Source organism: Rattus norvegicus, chromosome 12 (genome assembly GCF_021556685.1).
Source record: "Rattus norvegicus strain SHRSP/BbbUtx chromosome 12, alternate assembly SHRSP_T2T, whole genome shotgun sequence".
In the NCBI taxonomy this organism is placed as follows: domain Eukaryota; kingdom Metazoa; phylum Chordata; class Mammalia; order Rodentia; family Muridae; genus Rattus; species Rattus norvegicus.
In genome coordinates this window covers 23518093-23538351 of record NC_141545.1, presented here as the reverse complement: position 1 = coordinate 23538351, position 20259 = coordinate 23518093, and the positions used below count along the sequence as shown (strand labels likewise).

Below are 20259 nucleotides of genomic sequence, written 5' to 3'. Positions count from 1 at the left end.
CATCTGCCACCTTTTGTTTGAGGCAGGCTCTCTCACTGGCCTGGAACTTCTCCAGGTAGGCTGGCCGAAGCGGGCATCAAACTTCCTACCTCTCATGGTGCCATTCTGAGCCACTGCACTCACCCTTAACATGGGTTGTAGGAACTGAACACAGATTCTCACGTTTGCAAGGCAAGTACATTACCCACTGAGCCATCTCTCGCATGCCCAAAGCTCTTTTTTGATCACCTTGATTAGCTGCGGCACTGGGTAAAGCCTGATTTATCAAAAAAAAAAAAAAAAAAAAAAACAAAAACAAAAAAACCCAAACCAAACCAACAACAAAATTCACAACTCCAAAACCCTCTTAGTCTGACACATAAAAGGTGAGAAGCAAAGAAATTTAACCCTGAAACTATGCAGCAAGCGTGATTTATATCACTTGTATGTTGATTTCAGCAAGTGGTCTGGAACCTGAGCAAGAGGGAATAAGTCTCAGTGGAGATCCTGATGACTTACTCTTCTGATTGGCAGAATATGTGTAACTTCTCCAGGTAGATTTTTGTATTTTCACCATGGTTTCTCTTTTTTCCCTCTAGCACTTTTTCCATTCCTTACCCCACTATTTGAAGCACTAAATGTCTCCATGTTTCCAAGAGATGTCATTGACTTTTTTAAAACTTCAGTAGAACGAATGAAAGAGAATCGCATGAAAGAGAAAGAAAAGGTAATAACTGATCACATGAGGATCAATGTGTTTCCAATTCTCTTAATAAAACAAGTATGCAGGTACACACACACACACCACACACACACACACCACACACACACATACACACACACCACACACACCACACACACACACCACACACACACACCACACACACACCACACACACACACACACCACACACACCACACACACACACATACCACACACACATATATACACACCACACACACACACCACACACATACACACACATCACACACACCACACACATACACACCACACACACACATACATACACACCACACACACACACACACCACGCACACACACCACACACACACATACACACATCACACACACCACACACACACATACACACCACACACACATACACACACACCACACACACACATACACACCACACACACATGCACACACACCACACACACACCACACACACACACCACACACACACCACATACACACACACCACACACACACCACACACACACACCACACACACACACCACACACACATACACACACACACCACACACACATACACACCACACACACATACACACACACCACACACACACCACACACACACACCACACACACACACCACACACACACACCACACACACACACAAACACACACACACACACACACATGCTTCCTCTGTACTTTCAAAAGTTAGATGGAGGAGTGCAGTTTAAGGATAGGAAATTTGGATATTCTAAAAAGAATGAAGATTGTAGAGATTGGGAATTGAGAAATAAAATGAGCCAAAGAAAGCATTTACAATTAAATGATATGCCTGACATGAAATAAATATTTTTAAGGCAAGAACTTTACCATATGACAGAAAAAAGAGATTTCTTGCATACAATTTATGGGGAGTATTATGAAAACTCTATGACTCTATGTCAAAAATTAAAGTTTATTATTTTCTCGGTGCTGGGGATAAAACTAAGACCCTTGCACATGGTTAGCAAATGTGTCATCCTTGAACAATGGTCCAAGTTGCCCTTTGTATCACTTAATCTTATTCTAGAGTTCATATTGAGAACAGGGTTTATGACTTTGATGTTGGATCAGGAGATCCTCCTAACAGGCAACCATTATTAATGGCTTATTTTATCAAGAATTAAGTCTTCTGTGATCTTAGTTTACTCCAGAGGGAAAAGATGAGCAAAATGTTAAAAATAGAACTCCCATGTGACCCATCAGTCTTCCTGATAGTCATATAAAGGCATAAGCTTGTGTGAGAGACATTGGTACTCCAACACTTTTTAAATCCATTTAAAACATTCCAAAAGCTACAGAGAAATGGACTTTGAAAGTTCTTATCATGAATGACTTAATGGATGTTGAGAAAAATATGTTTAACCTGATTCAAGCAACATTTAGTATACACATGTATCAAATTTTCAGTTCATTCAGTTGTCATGCACATTTCAAAAATATGTCGGTAAATGTAAATTTAAAAAAATAGACAAAATTCACCACTTCCCTTTGTAAAAGGACAATGATTTTGTTTAAACATCTCTTTCCTGATACTTTAATTCCCTGGACCTCACACTGTTGAGAAATCATTTCATTTCCAAGTTTATCATTTTACACATTTTCAGCAAAGTCATTTTTTCCTACCTGTCCCAGTTTAGTCTGCTTTATTTGTAATTTTTATTGTTTTGAGACACAGTCTTGCTATGGAGCCTAGGTTTGCTTCTCTAAGTTACTATGCTTTTGGAGTTGTGATTATAGGCATATGCTGATACATCTGGCTGGTCTGGATTAAGTTAGAGCCCCTCCTGACCTGGAGTGGCATAGCGCTTGTCTTGGTAGTCAGGCTTTGCTCCATACAAACATATTAAGGAGTAAGGAAGGGGAGCAAGACTGGGTACCCCCACTATTGCTGAGAATCATAGCACTCTTGCTTGGTGGGTAGGACATTTAAAGATATTCTCCCCCAAACTACTTATGGGATCTGGAAATAGGATGAGTTTCATCTATAAGGACAATGGTTTGAGACTGAGATAGAAGGATACAAGATTGAAGCCCACTTCTTCCTGTGTAAGCATACATGTGAAGAGAAGGGGCTAACTAAGACTGTTCAGAATCCAGAGAACTCAGGTTCTATCAAGGGTAGGAAGGACCAAAGTCTTGGGACACACAGCCAGTGTTCACTCAGGAAATCGTTCTGTTCCTCAAAATGTACCTACGTATATTTTTGTTTATCTTTGACTTTGGGAACTCTAGCCAGACTTCTGGACTTTAAATAAGGATTGTTCTCAGAATGGTTGCTAGTTCTAAACTTGTGACTTACTCTGACCTCTCAGCTAACCTTGCATCTCTCAAAATTGTTTTTTTTTTCAGCAAAGAATGGACTTTCTTCAGCTGATGATAAACTCCCAGAATTCCAAAGTCAAAGACTCTCATAAAGGTAAACAAGGATGTTGCATGTTTAGTGATGGGAGTTTGTTCTAGAAATATGCAGGAGGCTTTTCAAGTAGATGACTATGTCTCCAAATTGAAAACAAACAATTACAACTTTTGCAACCAAATCTAACCCAAACCATAGATGTAGACAGTATATTCAGCAGCAGCAGAAGAACTTTATAGAAGCCCAGGATTATTACTGTGTTCAAAGCCTGAGGGGCATGTGCTTCAGGCCTGTAGGTTATCCGAGGTCTCTGGATCTTGAATCACAGAACAAATACCATCTCAGCTTCATCTAGACCCACTGGGTCAGAAGTTGTGCCTGAAGATTTGCATCTAGACATCCAGTGAGTAGGCACAGACACACAGTGGTGATGGCCACTGGAAATGCAGGGTGCAAGTCTACCCAGCACTGGATTTACAGTCAAGCTTTGTTTTTTCTTGTCTAGTTGATAAGGAATGTGTGGAGAAAGACTTTGTACTAAGCACATATCCACTCCTCTTCACAATTTTTCACCTACTCATTTTCCATCATGGATGGCTTTTGAGGAAACCATTGCTGTGATAGTTGAAGCAAGATGGCTTTCTAACTCCATTATGTCCCATGAAGCTTTGAGTTATGTTCCATGTAAGAAAGGGACAAGCTGCCCTCTTTTGGTTTCACTTCAAAAGTAGTTAAAAGGGTTAGAGAAATTATAAGCATATAGCCAATTTCAGCTGAATATATATAGACTTTTATATATTCCCACCCTGTGTCATTTTCCCATCTTTATAAATCATTTTCCTTCTTTTTGTTGCAAGGTATTTCTGGTTTCTGCTAAATTTCTCCATATAGGTCTCATATCAGATATGTTCAAACTTTCCAATTTCAGTGTGAAATGAAATTTCAACTCCCAATGTGGGACATGGGACCTAGATGTAATTATTCTCCTTTGGACTTAGAATTCTTTCTGTGAACAGAATTATGAAAGTGAAGTATGATTCTATGGAACATAGAAAAACATTTGTTTAAAATTTTTTATGTGTGTGTTGTATGTGTGTGCATGTGTATATGTATATTTGTTGTCTGTGTATGTGTATGATATCAATGTGTGTATACATGTTTGCTGGTATATAGGCCCACAGATGTGTGCATGTTTATGGAGGCCCAGGGTTGATGTCAGGGATCACACTTGATTGTTCTTCTATCCTAATCCTGGAAGGGTCTCTCAACAAAGCTCAAGAATTAACAGATTTGGCTATTCTCACTAGCCAGCTTGTTTTTGTAATTATGTATCTCTGCCTTCTAAGGCTGGAATTGCATGCAAGGCCTCTGTGCCTATCTGATATTTATGTGGGCTATGGAATTGGAAGAATCATTTCTGTATCCACATTCAATGATATAATCTCCTATATTCATTCTCTCTCTGACTCTCTGTCTCTCTCTGTCTCTCTCTGTCTCTCTGTCTCTCTGTCTCTGTCTCTCTCTTTCTCTGTCAATGGTAATGAGAACAGAATTAGGAGGGAATGAATTCACCATTTGGACCAAACAGGAAGAATAGTTTATTGAGTGAATTGTAAGGGGGTAAGAGGAACTGTGAATTAACTAGACTACTGTCTGAAGCACAGGCTAATGTTCTGAGAGAGCCTCCATTCTAAAGAACTTGGACAATGCGTGCCATTGTATGTGGCTTCATTGCATGTGATTCATACTTTATGATTGTGGGCAAGTTTATACTTGACTGGGTAGTTTATAATTTATAAGAAGTTAACATGAGTCATCGCGTGTGTAATTTTTGTTGTCATCCCTGTCTTGTAAAGAAGAGTCATGCAAATAAGGAGCAAACACATTCTTGCTTGGTCCAAGTTCAGCATTAGTCAAAAGCTTTGGCTTTGTGGAACAGAGCTCCAGTTCACAGTGTCAGGGTACAGCACCCCACAGCTACAGTTTAGTTGCTGGCGAGGTTACTTCCACTTGAGCTTTCTTCTAACGAGGATAAAGTTATTAAAATATTAGTCATTACCCTTTAAATTCAAGAATTATTTTCTAATTTGTATCAGTGTATGTCTATATGTCTGTGAGAAGGTATGGATTTAGGTGCCTGGGAGGTGAGAGGAGGGTATCAGATCCCCTGGAGCTGGGGTTACAGGTGGTTTGAGCTGTCCATAACTGAACTCAGGTCCTTTGCAAGAACAGCCTACTCTCTCTCTCTCTTTTTTTTTTTATTAACTTGAATATTTCTTATTTACATTTCGAGTGTTATTCCCTTTCCCGGTTTACGGGCCAACATTCCCCTAACCCTTCCCCTCCCCTTCGTTATGGGTGTTCCCCTCCCTATCCTCCCCCCATTGCCGCCCTCCCCCCAACAATCACGTTCACTGGGGATTCAGTCATAGCAGGACCAACGGCTTCCCCTTCCACTGGTGCTCTTACTAGGCTATTCAATGCTACCTATGAGGTTGGAGCCCAGGGTCAGTCCATGTATAGTCTTTAGGTAGTCAGCCTACTCTCTTAATAGGCTGACCATTTCTCCAGCCTACTACTCAATACTCCATGTCTATTCCCTTTCCTTTGTAGCTCCTCTAATTTCTGAATTGCAAATTTTAAAGACTGGCATTTCTTGTTTGTCCAATAGATTACACATATAAATGCTATAGCTCCTGAAAATTTAGATTCTGACCAGGGCGATATGGGGTGCTTTTGAGACTACTAAGGACCTCCCAGCTGTTGCTACTGGTCCATACACCATACTTTGAGTCCTACTGCCACAGGTTCCTTAAGACAGGTATAGTTCATGGGTATGCTCATGTTCTGTACACTCAAGCTTTTATACTGCATACTCATTCAAAACATTTCAGGGTTTTGATGTGGGTGCCGAGGAATCAAACTAAAACCCCCATGCTTACAAAACAAATTCTTTTACCTAATGAACTATTTCCCTCACCCTGGGAAAGAGTCTTCATCTAAGTAAAATAGATGATAATATTTTCCTTTAAGAAAATTGAAGTTATTCTGTCTAAAACTTAGCTTGAGGTCATGGCTACATGTGCCTATATATCCACAAAATTGGAGAATGGAGACAGAAGGACCCAGAGCTCAGTGGTCAGACAAACTAGCTAAAATGATGAGATTTTACTTCATCGAGAAACCCTGTCCTAAAGTAATGGTACAGAGAATGATGAAGGAAGACACCAGAAGTTCTGTTCTGGGTCTGTCCACATGCACCTGCATTTGGGTCCTACACATATACACTATGTGTATGAGTGTACATATGCATGCACACACATGCAAATAAAACTTAAAAAATTAAAATTGGAGCAGACTGAAAGTTAAAAAATGCTGTTACCAGCCTGTTAGTAATTGAGCAGTTATTATTTCAATTCTTACAAAGAGACAATGTTAAAATTGAACAAAACAAGGTATATTTCTAGTTATCCATACAGCATCATGAAGAAACCATGTACATTACACAGAAATGCTTCCTCTTGCAATTTCTCAGGTGGGGAGATCTTGAGGATGCCAGAATGCAGAGATGGTTAAGGGGAGTGCAGACCTTAGGGAAGCCAGACAAAATAGCTTTTCCATTTCAATCCATTGTCAGACCAGTATGAGAATGAAGTCCCCTGCAGTGTGACTCTGAACTTCTTTTTCATGATCTTTTTAGGGATTTGGAATATTAGTTGGATTGTTTTTTATCCAAACAATTTTTCAAATACTGATCTCCTTTACTTAAATCGTATCTAAAATTGGGCCAGAAATATTAGCAAGCCATATTGGTAAGATAAAGGCGCTTGCTGCCAAGCCAAAGACCTGAGTTCAGACTCTAGGACCTAAAAGTTACAAGAAGAGAACTCACTCATTTTTTTTTGAGAACAAGCAAAGCTATTTATTCGGAGATTGCAGTAATGAAGTCGGACACTGTCAGCTGCCTTGCGACAGATAGATAGTCAAAGGCACGCAAGGGGCAGCGAAGCTTCTTAGCAGAAAGAGAAAGCGAACTGATTGCTTTCTGGAGGCTGCCAGTCAGGAAAGCTAGAGGAAGACCCTTAGAAGAGAACCTTCTGTATCGTTCAGAGAAACATTCAACATTGCCAGTTAGGTCTTAAGTGGGAAGTGCAAACAAATTTGGGGAAGCTCTCAGCTATTAATTAAGGCCTGACCAAAGGAGATGACTGTTACAGAAGTTATCGTTTATGTCCTAGACTGTCACTAGAGATAGCAACCCAGGCCTCCCACAGGTCTGATTTACAGCAGGCTGTGTTTATTGGAGATGAGGGGTTGGCTTCTTGAGCAGGGGGCTACACTCTGTGGGGTCAGGGTTCTGCTTTTTTATATAGTCCGGCTGCTGTCCAGCTAAGGATTAGGTCTCGTTCTCTTTGCCCATGCTCATGCTTGCCTTGTGATCCAGACACTGCGGCAGGAGAAAAAGGGAAAACAGAAAAAATGAGGGGTAAGATGGAATGGCTTCATAAGCTTCAGGGAGCTGGTCCTAGGATGATGCCATACAGCAAGTCCCTGTTATCCACAGACAGGAGCCTACAGAAGTAGCTGTCTCTCCAGAGTCAATCCAAGCCTCACCGCTTCTCCATACCTAAAAGGAGTGCAGTACACACTGTGTGGACACAGCAAACCAGTTATTCGCATACCAGGAAGGATGCGCTTAAATGAACTGTTTTTTAAATTTCCACTGTGGATGACTATAAGTAACTGAAATAATAAAAGACAAGGCTTCAGACGAGGGGAACAGCTAGATATTATTCTTCAATCCCCCCCCCCCCCAAATAAGGAAATGTTCCGCCCATGTGCCTTTCTTTTTTTTTTTTTTTACATTTTATTTTTTTTATTAACTTGAGTATTTCTTATATACATTTCGAGTGTTATTCCCTTTCCCGGTTTCCGGGCAAACATCCCCCTCCCCCCTCCCCTTCCTTATGGGTGTTCCCCTCCCAACCCTCCCCCCATTGCCGCCCTCCCCCCACCAATCTAGTTCACTGGGGGTTCAGTCTTAGCAGGACCCAGGGCTTCCCCTTCCACTGGTGCTCTTACTAGGATATTCATTGCTACCTATGAGGTCAGAGTCCAGGGTCAGTCCATGTATAGTCTTTAGGTAGTGGCTTAGTCCCTGGAAGCTCTGGTTGCTTGGCATTGTTGTACATATGGGGTCTCGAGCCCCTTCAAGCTCTTCCAGTTCTTTCTCTGATTCCTTCAACGGGGGTCCTATTCTCAGTTCAGTGGTTTGCTGCTGGCATTCGCCTCTGTATTTGCTGTATTCTGGCTGTGTCTCTCAGGAGTGATCTACATCCGGCTCCTGTCGGTCTGCACTTCTTTGCTTCATCCATCTTGTCTAATTGGGTGGCTGTATATGTATGGGCCACATGTGGGGCAGGCTCTGAATGGGTGTTCCTTCAGTCTCTGTTTTAATCTTTGCCTCTCTCTTCCCTGCCAAGGGTATTCTTGTTCCCCTTTTAAAGAAGGAGTGAAGCATTCACATTTTGATCATCCGTCTTGAGTTTCATTTGTTCTAGGCATCTAGGGTAATTCAAGCATTTGGGCTAATAGCCACTTATCAATGAGTGCATACCATGTATGTCTTTCTGTGATTGGGTTAGCTCACTCAGGATGATATTTTCCAGTTCCAACCATTTGCCTACAAATTTCATAAAGTCGTTGTTTTTGATAGCTGAGTAATATTCCATTGTGTAGATGTACCACATTTTCTGTATCCATTCCTCTGTTGAAGGGCATCTGGGTTCTTTCCATTTTCTGGCTATTATAAATAAGGCTGCTAGGAACATAGTGGAGCACGTGTATTTGTTGTATGTTGGGGCATCTTTTGGGTATATGCCCAAGAGAGGTATAGCTGGGTCCTCAGGTAGTTCAATGTCCAATTTTCTGAGGAACCTCCAGACTGATTTCCAGAATGGTTGTACCAGTATGCAATCCCACCAACAATGGAGGAGTGTTCCTCTTTCTCCACATCCTCGCCAGCATCTGTTGTCCCCTGAGTTTTTGATCTTAGCCATTCTCACTGGTGTGAGGTGAAATCTCAGGGTTGTTTTGATTTGCATTTCCCTTATGACTAAAGATGTTGAACATTTCTTTAGGTGTTTCTCAGCCATTCGGCATTCCTCAGCTGTGAATTCTTTGTTTAGCTCTGAACCCCATTTTTTAATAGGGTTATTTGTTTCCCTGCGGTCTAACTTCTTGAGTTCTTTGTATATTTTGGATATAAGGCCTCTATCTGTTGTAGGATTGGTAAAGATCTTTTCCCAATCTGTTGGTTGCCGTTTTGTCCTAACCACAGTGTCCTTTGCCTTACAGAAGCTTTGCAGTTTTATGAGATCCCATTTGTCGATTCTTGATCTTAGAGCGTAAGCCATTGGTGTTTTGTTTAGGAAATTTTTTCCAGTGCCCATGTGTTCCAGATGCTTCCCTAGTTTTTCTTCTATTAGTTTGAGTGTGTCTGGTTTGATGTGGAGGTCCTTGATCCACTTGGACTTAAGCTTTGTACAGGGTGATAAGCATGGATCGATCTGCATTCTTCTACATGTTGCCCCCCAGTTGAACCAGCACCATTTGCTGAAAATGCTATCTTTTTTCCATTGGATGGTTTTGGCTCCTTTGTCAAAAATCAAGTGACTATAGGTGTGTGGGTTCATTTCGAGAACTCACTCTTAAAAGTTGTCTTCTGACTCCCACAAGAATGTTATAGCGTTCTCTCTCCTCTCTCTCTCTCTCTCTCTCTCACACACACATACACACACACACACACAAACCCCACAAATATAATATAATAAATATAATAAATATAATAAATATAATAAATATAATAAATATAATAAATATAATAAATATAATAAATATAATAAATATAATATAATATAATATGAGTTCTCTTTCCCATTAGCATTATCCGATGTGGAGATTGTGGCCCAGTCAGTTATCTTCATTTTTGCCGGCTATGAGACCACTAGCAGTGCTCTTTCCTTTGTTTTGTATTTGCTGGCCATTCACCCTGATATACAGAAGAAACTGCAGGATGAAATTGATGCAGCTCTCCCCAATAAGGTAAGGGGATGCGATCTAGGGAGGGAGGAAGGGAAGAGAAGGAACACTGGCACAAATGGCTACTTAACCCATGCAGTGAGAAATTTTCAACAAAATTATAAGCCTTTATTTAAGAAGGTTTCTGAAAAGGGAAATTAGTGGGAATCAGACATTGGATGATGCTTTTCATGAAAATAACAATAGAAAAATGTTGGAATAGATTGTCATGAAAAACTACCTAGAAACATCTACAAAATCACAGTGATATGGAAGTGGGAGCATATCATGTGTCTAGACATTCTGTTGATGTCACACATTATACTGTTTGCTGCCTGAGTGTGACTGGCCTTGGCTGGGCCAGGGTAGGCAGATTGATTTAGTGCTGCCCTACACATCTCTCTCAACTCATAGGTGACCCCCCAAGTCATACACTTAACCCTATACTATGGGCTATCAAAAAACTTCATATAGTAATAGTCACAAGTTTCCCACATTGTTCTTTATAATTCTGCTCAAACTGTGGGGGTATGAGTTTACCTCATTTATGGGGTTGTCTATCTGGCTTATCATTCTCTTCAGAGCCCATAGGCAAGTCCTGAATGAACAACCAGCAGGCTGAAACAGCAACAGAGAATGGGATTGAGTAGTGGATCCTATTCTTATTTTGACTTTTACCAGGGATGAAATTAAGCACCGTGGTGGTAGAAATGTCTTTTGTGACCTTTTATACAGAAGAGACCAGTATCTCCTCAGACCATCTAAAATCTTCTCCTATCAATGTTTCCAAACTTTATATATAACCAAAAGAATAGCCATATAGGATTTTTCAAATAAATACATTAGGGATTTGTTCTCTTTCTACGTTGTATATAATATTTTCAAGTACACATGTTTGGCCTCTGTGGAATTGTAACCATGTGTGTTAAATTTTTGTTTACTGTAATTATCATGATATGTTAGTTGTGGTTACTCAAATTAAAAGAAAATGTAGTGTATAGTACGGGCTGATGTTTTCGGGTTCTGGGTTTGGGACTGTCATAAAGTCTTTTAGTTTTTCATAATTATCTTACATTTATTAAAGATTCATTGATCAGGTTGAAGGTTGTTTATTACTAAAATACTTTTTAAATGCTAAGATCGTTCATCAATGTGACTTTTCTTGGGTAGTGCAATAACTTAGTTCACCACAGATGAAAGTTAGTTTACTTAATTTATGAAAATCTCTGTGTCTCTTTGCAGGCACATGCCACCTATGATACCCTGCTACAAATGGAGTATCTAGATATGGTGGTGAATGAAACCCTCAGATTATATCCAATTGCTGGAAGGCTTGAGAGGGTCTGTAAGACAGATGTTGAAATCAATGGGGTGTTCATTCCCAAAGGGACTGTGGTGATGATACCAACCTTTGCTCTTCACAAAGACCCGCATTACTGGCCAGAGCCTGAGGAATTCCGCCCTGAAAGGTACAAGGATGTGGGAAAGAGAAACTATCCAGATCTAGTCTAGTCCACTCATGATGTGTTGTATCCCAGTGTTGTAGACACTTAAGTAACAATAACAGTCTGTCTGTGTGTCTGGTTATCATTTATCTACCTATTCAAAATTTAAGACAAAAGTATATATATATATATGATCCCCAGATGGCAGGCTCTAAAATGGCCATTCCTTCAGTCTCTGCTCCAAACTTTGCTCTATCTTTTAAGAAGGAGGGAAGCATCTGCACTTTGGTCATCCTTCTTGAGCTTCATGTGATCTGTAGATTGTATCTTGGGTAATTTGAGTTTTTGAGCTAATATCCACTCATCAGTGAGTGCATACCATGTGTGTTTTTTGTGATTGGTTACCTCACTCAGGATGATATATTCTAGTTCCATCCATTTGCCTATGAAGTCACTGTTTTTGATAGCTGAGTAGTATTCCATTGGGTAGATGTACCACATTTTCTGTATCCATTCCTCTGTTGAAGGGCATCTGGGTTCTTTCCAGCTTTTGGCTATTGTAAATAAGGCTGCTATGAACACAGTGGAGCATGTGTCTTTGTTATATGTTGGAACATCTTTTGGGTGTATACCCTTGGAGTGGTATAGCTGGATCCTCAGTTAACACTATGTCCAATTTTCTGGGGAATCACTAGATTTATTTCCAGAGTGGTTGTAGCAGCTTACAATCCCACCAACAATGGAGGAGTGTTTCTCTTTCTCCACATCCTCACCAGCATCTGCTGTCACCTGAGTTTTTGATCTTACACATTCTGACTAGTGTGAGGTGGAATCTCAGGGTTGTTTTGATTGACATTTCCATTAAGATTAAGACTTTAGAACATTTCTTTAGGTACTTCTCAGCCATTCAGTATTCCTCAGCTGAGAAATTCCCCAGTTTTAATAGGCTCTCTGGAGTCAAACTTCTTGAGTTCTTTGTATATATTGGATATTAGTCCTTGGATGTTGGATTGGTAAAGACCCTTTCTCAATCTGTTGGTTGCTGTTTTGTTCTAATGACAGTGTCCTTTGCCTTACAGAAGCTTTGCAATTTTATGGGGTCCCATTTGTTGATTCTTGATCTTATAGAAGAACACCATTGGCTTTTTTTTGGTTGGGAGATTTTTAATAACTGCTTCTATTTCTTTAGGAGTTATGGGACTGTTTAGATAATTTATCTGATCACGATTTAACTTTGGTATCTGGTATCTGTCTAGGAAATTGACATTTCATCAAAATTTTTCCAGTTTTGTTTAGTATAGGCTTTTGTAGTAGCATCTGTCTGACGAACTTTCAATTTCCTCAGATTCTGTTGTTATGTCTCCCTTTTCATTTTTGATTTTGTTAATTTACATACTGTCTTTGTGCCCTGTAGTTAGTCTGCCTAAGGGTTTATCTATCTTGTTGATTTTCTCAAAGGACTAGCTTCTGTTTTTGTTGTTTGTTTGTATAGGTCTTTTTGTTCTTACTTGGTTGATTTCCACCTTGAGTTTGATTATTTCCTGCAGTCTACTCCAACTGGGTGTATTTGTTTCTTTTTGTTCTAGAGCTTTTAGGTACGTTGTCAAGCTGCAAATGTATGCTCTCTCCAATTTCTTTTTGGAGATACTCATAGCTATAAGTTTTCCTCTTGGCACTGTTTTCATTGTATCTCATAAGTTTGGGTATATTGTGCCTTCATTTTCATTAAATTTTATAAGGTCTTTATTTCTTTTTTTTATTTTTTATTTTATTAACTTGAGTATTTCTTATATACATTTCAAGTGTTATTCCCTTTCCCGGTATCTGGGCAAACATCCCCCTCCCCCTCCCCTTCCTTATGGGTGTTCCCCTCCCAACCCTCCCCCCATTGCCGCCCTCCCCCCACCAGTCTAGTTCACTGGGGGTTCAGTCTTAGCAGGACCCAGGGCTTCCCCTTCCACTGGTGCTCTTACTAGGATATGCATTGCTACCTATGAGGTCAGAGTCCAGGGTCAGTCCATGTATAGTCTTTGGGTAGGGGCTTAGTCCCTGGAAGCTCTGGTTGCTTGGCATTGTTGTACATATGGAGTCTCGAGCCACTTCAAGCTCTTCCAGTTCTTTCTCTGATTCCTTCAACGGGGGTCCTATTCTCAGTTCAGTGGTTTGCTGCTGGCATTCGCCTCTGTATTTGCTGTATTCTGGCTGTGTCTCTTAGGAGTGATCTACATCCGGCTCCTGTCGGTCTGCACTTCTTTGCTTCATCCATCTTGTCTAATTGGGTGGCTGTATATGTATGGGCCACATGTGGGGCAGACTCTGAATGGGTGTTCCTTCAGTCTCTGTTTTAATCTTTGCCTCTCTCTTCCCTGCCAAGGGTATTCTTGTTCCCCTTTTAAAGAAGGAGTGAAGCATTCACATTTTGATCATCCGTCTTGAGTTTCATTTGCTCTAGGCATCTAGGGTAATTCAAGCATTTGGGCTAATAGCCACTTATCAATGAGTGCATACCATGTATGTCTTTCTGTGATTGGGTTAGCTCACTCAGGATGATGTTTTCAGTTCTGACCATTTGCCTACGAATTTCATAAAGTCGTTGTTTTTGATAGCTGAGTAATATTCCATTGTGTAGATGTACCACATTTTCTGTATCCATTCCTCTGTTGAAGGGCATCTGGGTTCTTTCCAGCTTCTGGCTATTATAAATAAGGCTGCAATGAACATAGTGGAGCACGTGTCTTTTTTATATGTTGGGGCATCTTTTGGGTATATGCCCAAGAGAGGTATAGCTGGATCCTCAGGCAGTTCAATGTCCAATTTTCTGAGGATTCTACAGACTGATTTCCAGAATGGTTGTACCAGTTTGCAATCCCACCAACAATGGAGGAGTGTTCCTCTTCCTCCACATCCTCGCCAGCATCTGTTGTCCCCTGAGTTTTTGATCTTAGCCATTCTCACTGGTGTGAGGTGAAATCTCAGGGTTGTTTTGATTTGCATTTCCCTTATGACTAAAGATGTTGAACATTTCTTTAGGTGTTTCTCAGTCATTCGGCATTCCTCAGCTGTGAATTCTTTGTTTAGCTCTGAACCCCATTTTTTAATAGGGTTATTTGTTTCCCTGCGGTCTAACTTCTTGAGTTCTTTGTATATTTTGGATATAAGGCCTCTATCTGTTGTAGGATTGGTAAAGATCTTTTCCCAATCTGTTGGTTGCCGTTTTGTCCTAACCACCGTGTCCTTTGCCTTACAGAAGCTTTGCAGTTTTATGAGATCCCATTTGTCGGTTCTTGATCTTAGAGCGTAAGCCATTGGTGTTTTGTTTAGGAAATTTTTTCCAGTGCCCATGTGTTCCAGATGCTTCCCTAGTTTTTCTTCTATTAGTTTGAGTGTGTCTGGTTTGATGTGGAGGTCCTTGATCCACTTGGACTTAAGCTTTGTACAGGGTGATAAGCATGGATCGATCTGCATTCTTCTACATGTTGCCCTCCAATTGAACCAGCACCATTTGCTGAAAATGCTATCTTTTTTCCATTGGATGGTTTTGGCTCCTTTGTCAAAAATCAAGTGAGCATAGGTGTGTGGGTTCATTTCTGGGTCTTCAATTCTATTCCATTGGTCTATCTGTCTGTCTCTGTACCAATACCATGCAGTTTTTATCACTATTGCTCTGTAATACTGCTTGAGTTCAGGGATAGTGATTCCCCCTGAAGTCCTTTTATTGTTGAGGATAGCTTTAGCTATCCTGGGTTTTTTGTTATTCCAGATGAATTTGCAAATTGTTCTGTCTAACTCTTTGAAGAATTGGATTGGTATTTTGATGGGGATTGCATTGAATCTGTAGATTGCTTTTGGTAAAATGGCCATTTTTACTATATTAATCCTGCCAATCCATGAGCATGGGAGATCTTTCCATCTTCTGAGGTCTTCTTCAATTTCCTTCTTCAGTGTCTTGAAGTTCTTATTGTACAGATCTTTTACTTGCTTGGTTAAAGTCACACCGAGGTACTTTATATTATTTGGGTCTATTATGAAGGGTGTCGTTTCCCTAATTTCTTTCTCGGCTTGTTTCTCTTTTGTGTAGAGGAAGGCTACTGATTTATTTGAGTTAATTTTATACCCAGCCACTTTGCTGAAGTTGTTTATCAGCTTTAGTAGTTCTCTGGTGGAACTTTTGGGATCACTTAGATACACTATCATATCATCTGCAAACAGTGATATTTTGACTTCTTCTTTTCCGATCTGTATCCCCTTGACCTCCTTTTGTTGTCTGATTGCTCTGGCTAGAACTTCAAGAACTATATTGAATAAGTAGGGAGAGAGTGGGCAGCCTTGTCTAGTCCCTGATTTTAGTGGGGTTGCTTCGAGTTTCTCTCCATTTAGTTTAATGTTAGCAATTGGTTTGCTGTATATGGCTTTTACTATGTTCAGGTATGGGCCTTGAATTCCTATTCTTTCCAGGACTTTTATCATGAAGGGGTGTTGAGTTTTGTCAAATGCTTTCTCAGCGTCTAATGAAATGATCATGTGGTTTTGTTCTTTCAGTTTGTTTATATAATGGATCACGTTGATGGTTTTCCGTATATTAAACCATCCCTGCATGCCTGGGATGAAGCCTACTTGGTCATGGTGGATGATTGTTTTGATGTGCTCTTGGATTCGGTTTGCCAGAATTTTGTTGAGTATTTTTGCATCGATATTCATAAGGGAAATTGGTCTGAAGTTCTCTTTCTTTGTTGTGTCTTTGTGTGGTTTAGGTATAAGAGTAATTGTGGCTTCGTAGAAGGTATTCGGTAGTGATCCATCTGTTTCAATTTTGTGGAATAGTTTGGATAATATTGGTATGAGGTCTTCTATGAAGGTTTGGTAGAATTTTGCACTAAACCCATCTGGACCTGGGCTGTTTTTGGTTGGGAGACCTTTAATGACTGCTTCTATTTCCTTAGGAGTTATGGGGTTGTTTAACTGGTTTATCTGTTCCTGATTTAACTTCGGTACCTGGTATCTGTCTAGGAAATTATCCATTTCCTGAAGATTTTCAAGTTTTGTTGAATATAGGTTTTTATAGTAAGATCTTATGATTTTTTGAATTTCCTCTGAATCTGTTGTTATGTCTCCCTTTTCATTTCTGATTTTGTTATTTTGGATGCACTCTCTGTGTCCTCTCGTTAGTCTGGCTAAGGGTTTATCTATCTTGTTGATTTTCTCAAAGAACCAACTTTTGGTTCTGTTGATTCTTTCTATGGTCCTTTTTGTTTCTACGTGGTTGATTTCCGCTCTGAGTTTGATTATTTCCTGCCTTCTACTCCTCCTGGGTGTATGTGCTTCTTTTTGTTCTAGAGCTTTTAGGTGTGCTGTCAAGCTGCTGACATATGCTCTTTCCTGTTTCTTTCTGCAGGCACTCAGCGCTATGAGTTTTCCTCTTAGCACAGCTTTCATTGTGTCCCATAAGTTTGGGTATGTTGTACCTTCATTTTCATTAAATTCTAAAAAGTTTTTAATTTCTTTCTTTATTTCTTCCTTGACCAGGTTATCATTGAGTAGAGCATTGTTCAATTTCCAAGTGTATGTGGGCATTCTTCCTTGATTGTTATTGAAGACCAGTTTTAGGCCGTGGTGGTCCGATAGCACGCATGGGATTATTTCTATCTTTCTGTACCTGTTGAGGCCCGTTTTTTGACCAATTATATGGTCAATTTTGGAGAAAGTACCACGAGGAGCTGAGAAGAAGGTATATCCTTTTGCTTTAGGATAGAATGTTCTATAAATATCCGTTAAGTCCATTTGGCTCATGACTTCTCTTAGTCTGTCTACATCTCTGTTCAATTTCTGTTTCAATGATCTGTCCATTGATGAGAGTGGGGTGTTGAAATCTCCCACTATTATTGTGTGAGGTGCAATGTGTGTTTTGAGCTTTAGTAAGGTTTCTTTTATGTATGTAGGTGCCCTTGTATTTGGGGCATAGATATTTAGGATTGAGAGTTCATCTTGGTGGATTTTTCTTTGATGAATATGAAGTTTCCTTCCTTATCTTTTTTGATGACTTTTAATTGAAAATTGATTTTATTTGATATTAGAATGGCTACTCCAGCTTGCTTCTTCTGACCATTTGCTTGGAAAATTGTTTTCCAGCCTTTCACTCTGAGGTAATGTCTGTCTTTGTCTCTGAGGTGTGTTTCCTGTAGGCAGCAGAATGCAGGGTCCTCGTTGCGTATCCAGTTTGTTAATCTATGTCTTTTTATTGGGGAGTTGAGGCCATTGATGTTGAGAGATATTAAGGAATAGTGATTATTGCTTCCCGTTATATTCATATTTGGATGTGAGGTTATGTTTGTGTGCCATTCTCTTTGTTTTGTTGCCAAGACGATTAGTTTCTTGCTTCTTCTAGGTTATAGCTTGTCTCCTTATGTTGGGCTTTACCATTTATTATCATTTGTAGTGCTGGATTTGTAGAAAGATATTGTGTAAATTTGGTTTTGTCATGGAATATCTTGGTTTCTCCATCTATGTTAATTGAGAGTTTTGCAGGATACAGTAACCTGGGCTGGCATTTGTGTTCTCTTAGGGTCTGTATGACATCAGTCCAGGATCTTCTGGCCTTCATAGTTTCTGGCGAGAAGTCTGGTGTGATTCTGATAGGTCTGCCTTTATTTGTTACTTGACCTTTTTCCCTTACTGCTTTTAATATTCTTTCTTTATTTTGTGCGTTTGGTGTTTTGACTATTATGTGACGGGAGGTGTTTCTTTTCTGGTCCAATCTATTTGGAGTTCTGTAGGCTTCTTGTATGCCTATGGGTATCTCTTTTTTTTAGATTAGGGAAGTTTCCTTCTATGATTTTGTTGAAGATATTTACTGGTCCTTTGAGCTGGGAGTCTTCACTCTCTTCTATACCTATTATCCTTAGGTTTGATCTTCTCATTGAGTCCTGGATTTCCTGTATGTTTTGGACCAGTAGCTTTTCCTGCTTTACATTATCTTTGACAGTTGAGTCAATGATTTCTATGGAATCTTCTGCTCCTGAGATTCTCTCTTCCATCTCTTGTATTCTGTTGGTGAAGCTTGTATCTACAGCTCCTTGTCTCTTCTTTTGGTTTTCTATATCCAGGGTTGTTTCCATGTGTTCTTTCTTGATTGCTTCTATTTCCATTTTTAATTCCGTCAACTGTTTGATTGTGTTTTCCTGGAATTCTTTCAGGGATTTTTGTGACTCCTCTCTATGGGCTTCTACTTGTTTATTTATGATTTCCTGATATTCTTTCAGGGATTTTTGTGTTTCCTCTCTATGGGCTTCTACTTGTTTATTTATGTTTCCTGGAATTCTTTCAGGCATTTTTGCGATTCCTCTTTGTAGGCTTCTACTTGTTTATTAATGTTTTCCTGTGTTTCTCTAAGGGAGTTCTTCTCATCTTTCTTGAAGTCCTCCAGCATCATGATCAAATATGATTTTGAAACTAGATCTTGCTTTTGTGGTGTGTTTGGACATTCCATGTTTGTTTTGGTGGGAGAATTGGGCTCCAATGATGCCATGTAGTCTTGGTTTCTGTTGCTTGGGTTCCTGCGCTTGCCTCTCGCCATCAGATTATCTCTAGTGTTACTTTCTTCTGCTATTTCTGACAGTGGCTAGACTGTCCCTATAAGCCTGTGTGTCAGGAGTGCTGTAGACCTGTTTTACTGTTTTCTTTCAGCCAGTTATGGGGACAGAGTGTTCTGCTTTCGTGCGTGTAGTTTTTCCTCTGTACAGGTCTTCAGCTGTTCCTGTGGGCCTGTGTCTTGAGTTCACCAGGCAGGTCACTTGCAGCAGAAAAGTTGGTCTTACCTGTGGTCCCGAGGCTCAAGTTCGCTCGTGTGGTGCTGCCCACGGGCTCTCTGCAGTGGCAGCAACCAGGAAGACCTGTGCCGCCCCTTCTGGGACCAGGGTTCCAGATGGCCTTTGGTGTTTTCCTCTGGCGTCCGAGATGTGTGTGCAGAGAGCAGTCTCTTCTGGTTTCCCAGGCTTGTCTGCCTCTCTGAAGGTTTAGCTCTCCCTCCCACGGGATTTGGGTGCAGAGAACTGTTTATCTGGTCTGTTTCCTTCAGGTTCCTGTGGTGTCTCAGGCAGGGGTCCTGCCGTTCCTGGGCCCTCCCCCACGGGAACCCAGAGGCCTTATACAGTTTCCTCTTGGGCCAGGGATGTGGGCAGGGGTGGGCAGTGTTGGTGGTCTCTTCCGCTCTGCAGTCTCAGGAGAGCCCACCTGACCAGGCGGTGAGGTCTCTTTCCCACGGGGTCTGGGAGCAGAGAGTTGCTGCAGGCAGGCATCCGCGGGTGTGGGACTTTCGGTAAACACAGGACGTGCCTGGTCCTAGAGGAATTCTGCCTCTGTGTGTCCCGATTTCACCAGGCAGCTTTCTTGCAACAGACAAGTTGGTCTTACCTGTGGTCCCAAGGCTCAAGTTTGCTCGCCGGGTGCTGCCCACGGGCTCTCTGCGGTGGCAGCAACCAGGAAGACCTATGCCGCCCCTTCCGGGAGCTTCAGTGCACCAGGGTTCCAGATGGCCTTTGGTGTTTTCCTCTGGCGTTCGAGATGTATGTACAGAGAGCAGTCTCTTCTGGTTTCCCAGGCTTGTTTGCCTCTCTGAAGGTTTAGCTCTCCATCCCACGGGA

The 20259-nt window shown here is 40.7% G+C and overlaps 1 protein-coding gene across 1 annotated transcript in view; it reads left to right on the top strand.

The window, feature by feature from the left end:
* The window catches only part of Cyp3a9 (cytochrome P450, family 3, subfamily a, polypeptide 9), a 40112-nt gene that overhangs the window by 14560 nt on the left and 5293 nt on the right, over positions 1 to 20259 (top strand). Inside the window, 4 exon segments of the mRNA NM_147206.2 lie at positions 579 to 706; positions 3092 to 3158; positions 10042 to 10202; positions 11421 to 11647. Of these exon segments, the coding sequence (NP_671739.2) occupies positions 579 to 706; positions 3092 to 3158; positions 10042 to 10202; positions 11421 to 11647 (583 nt within the window).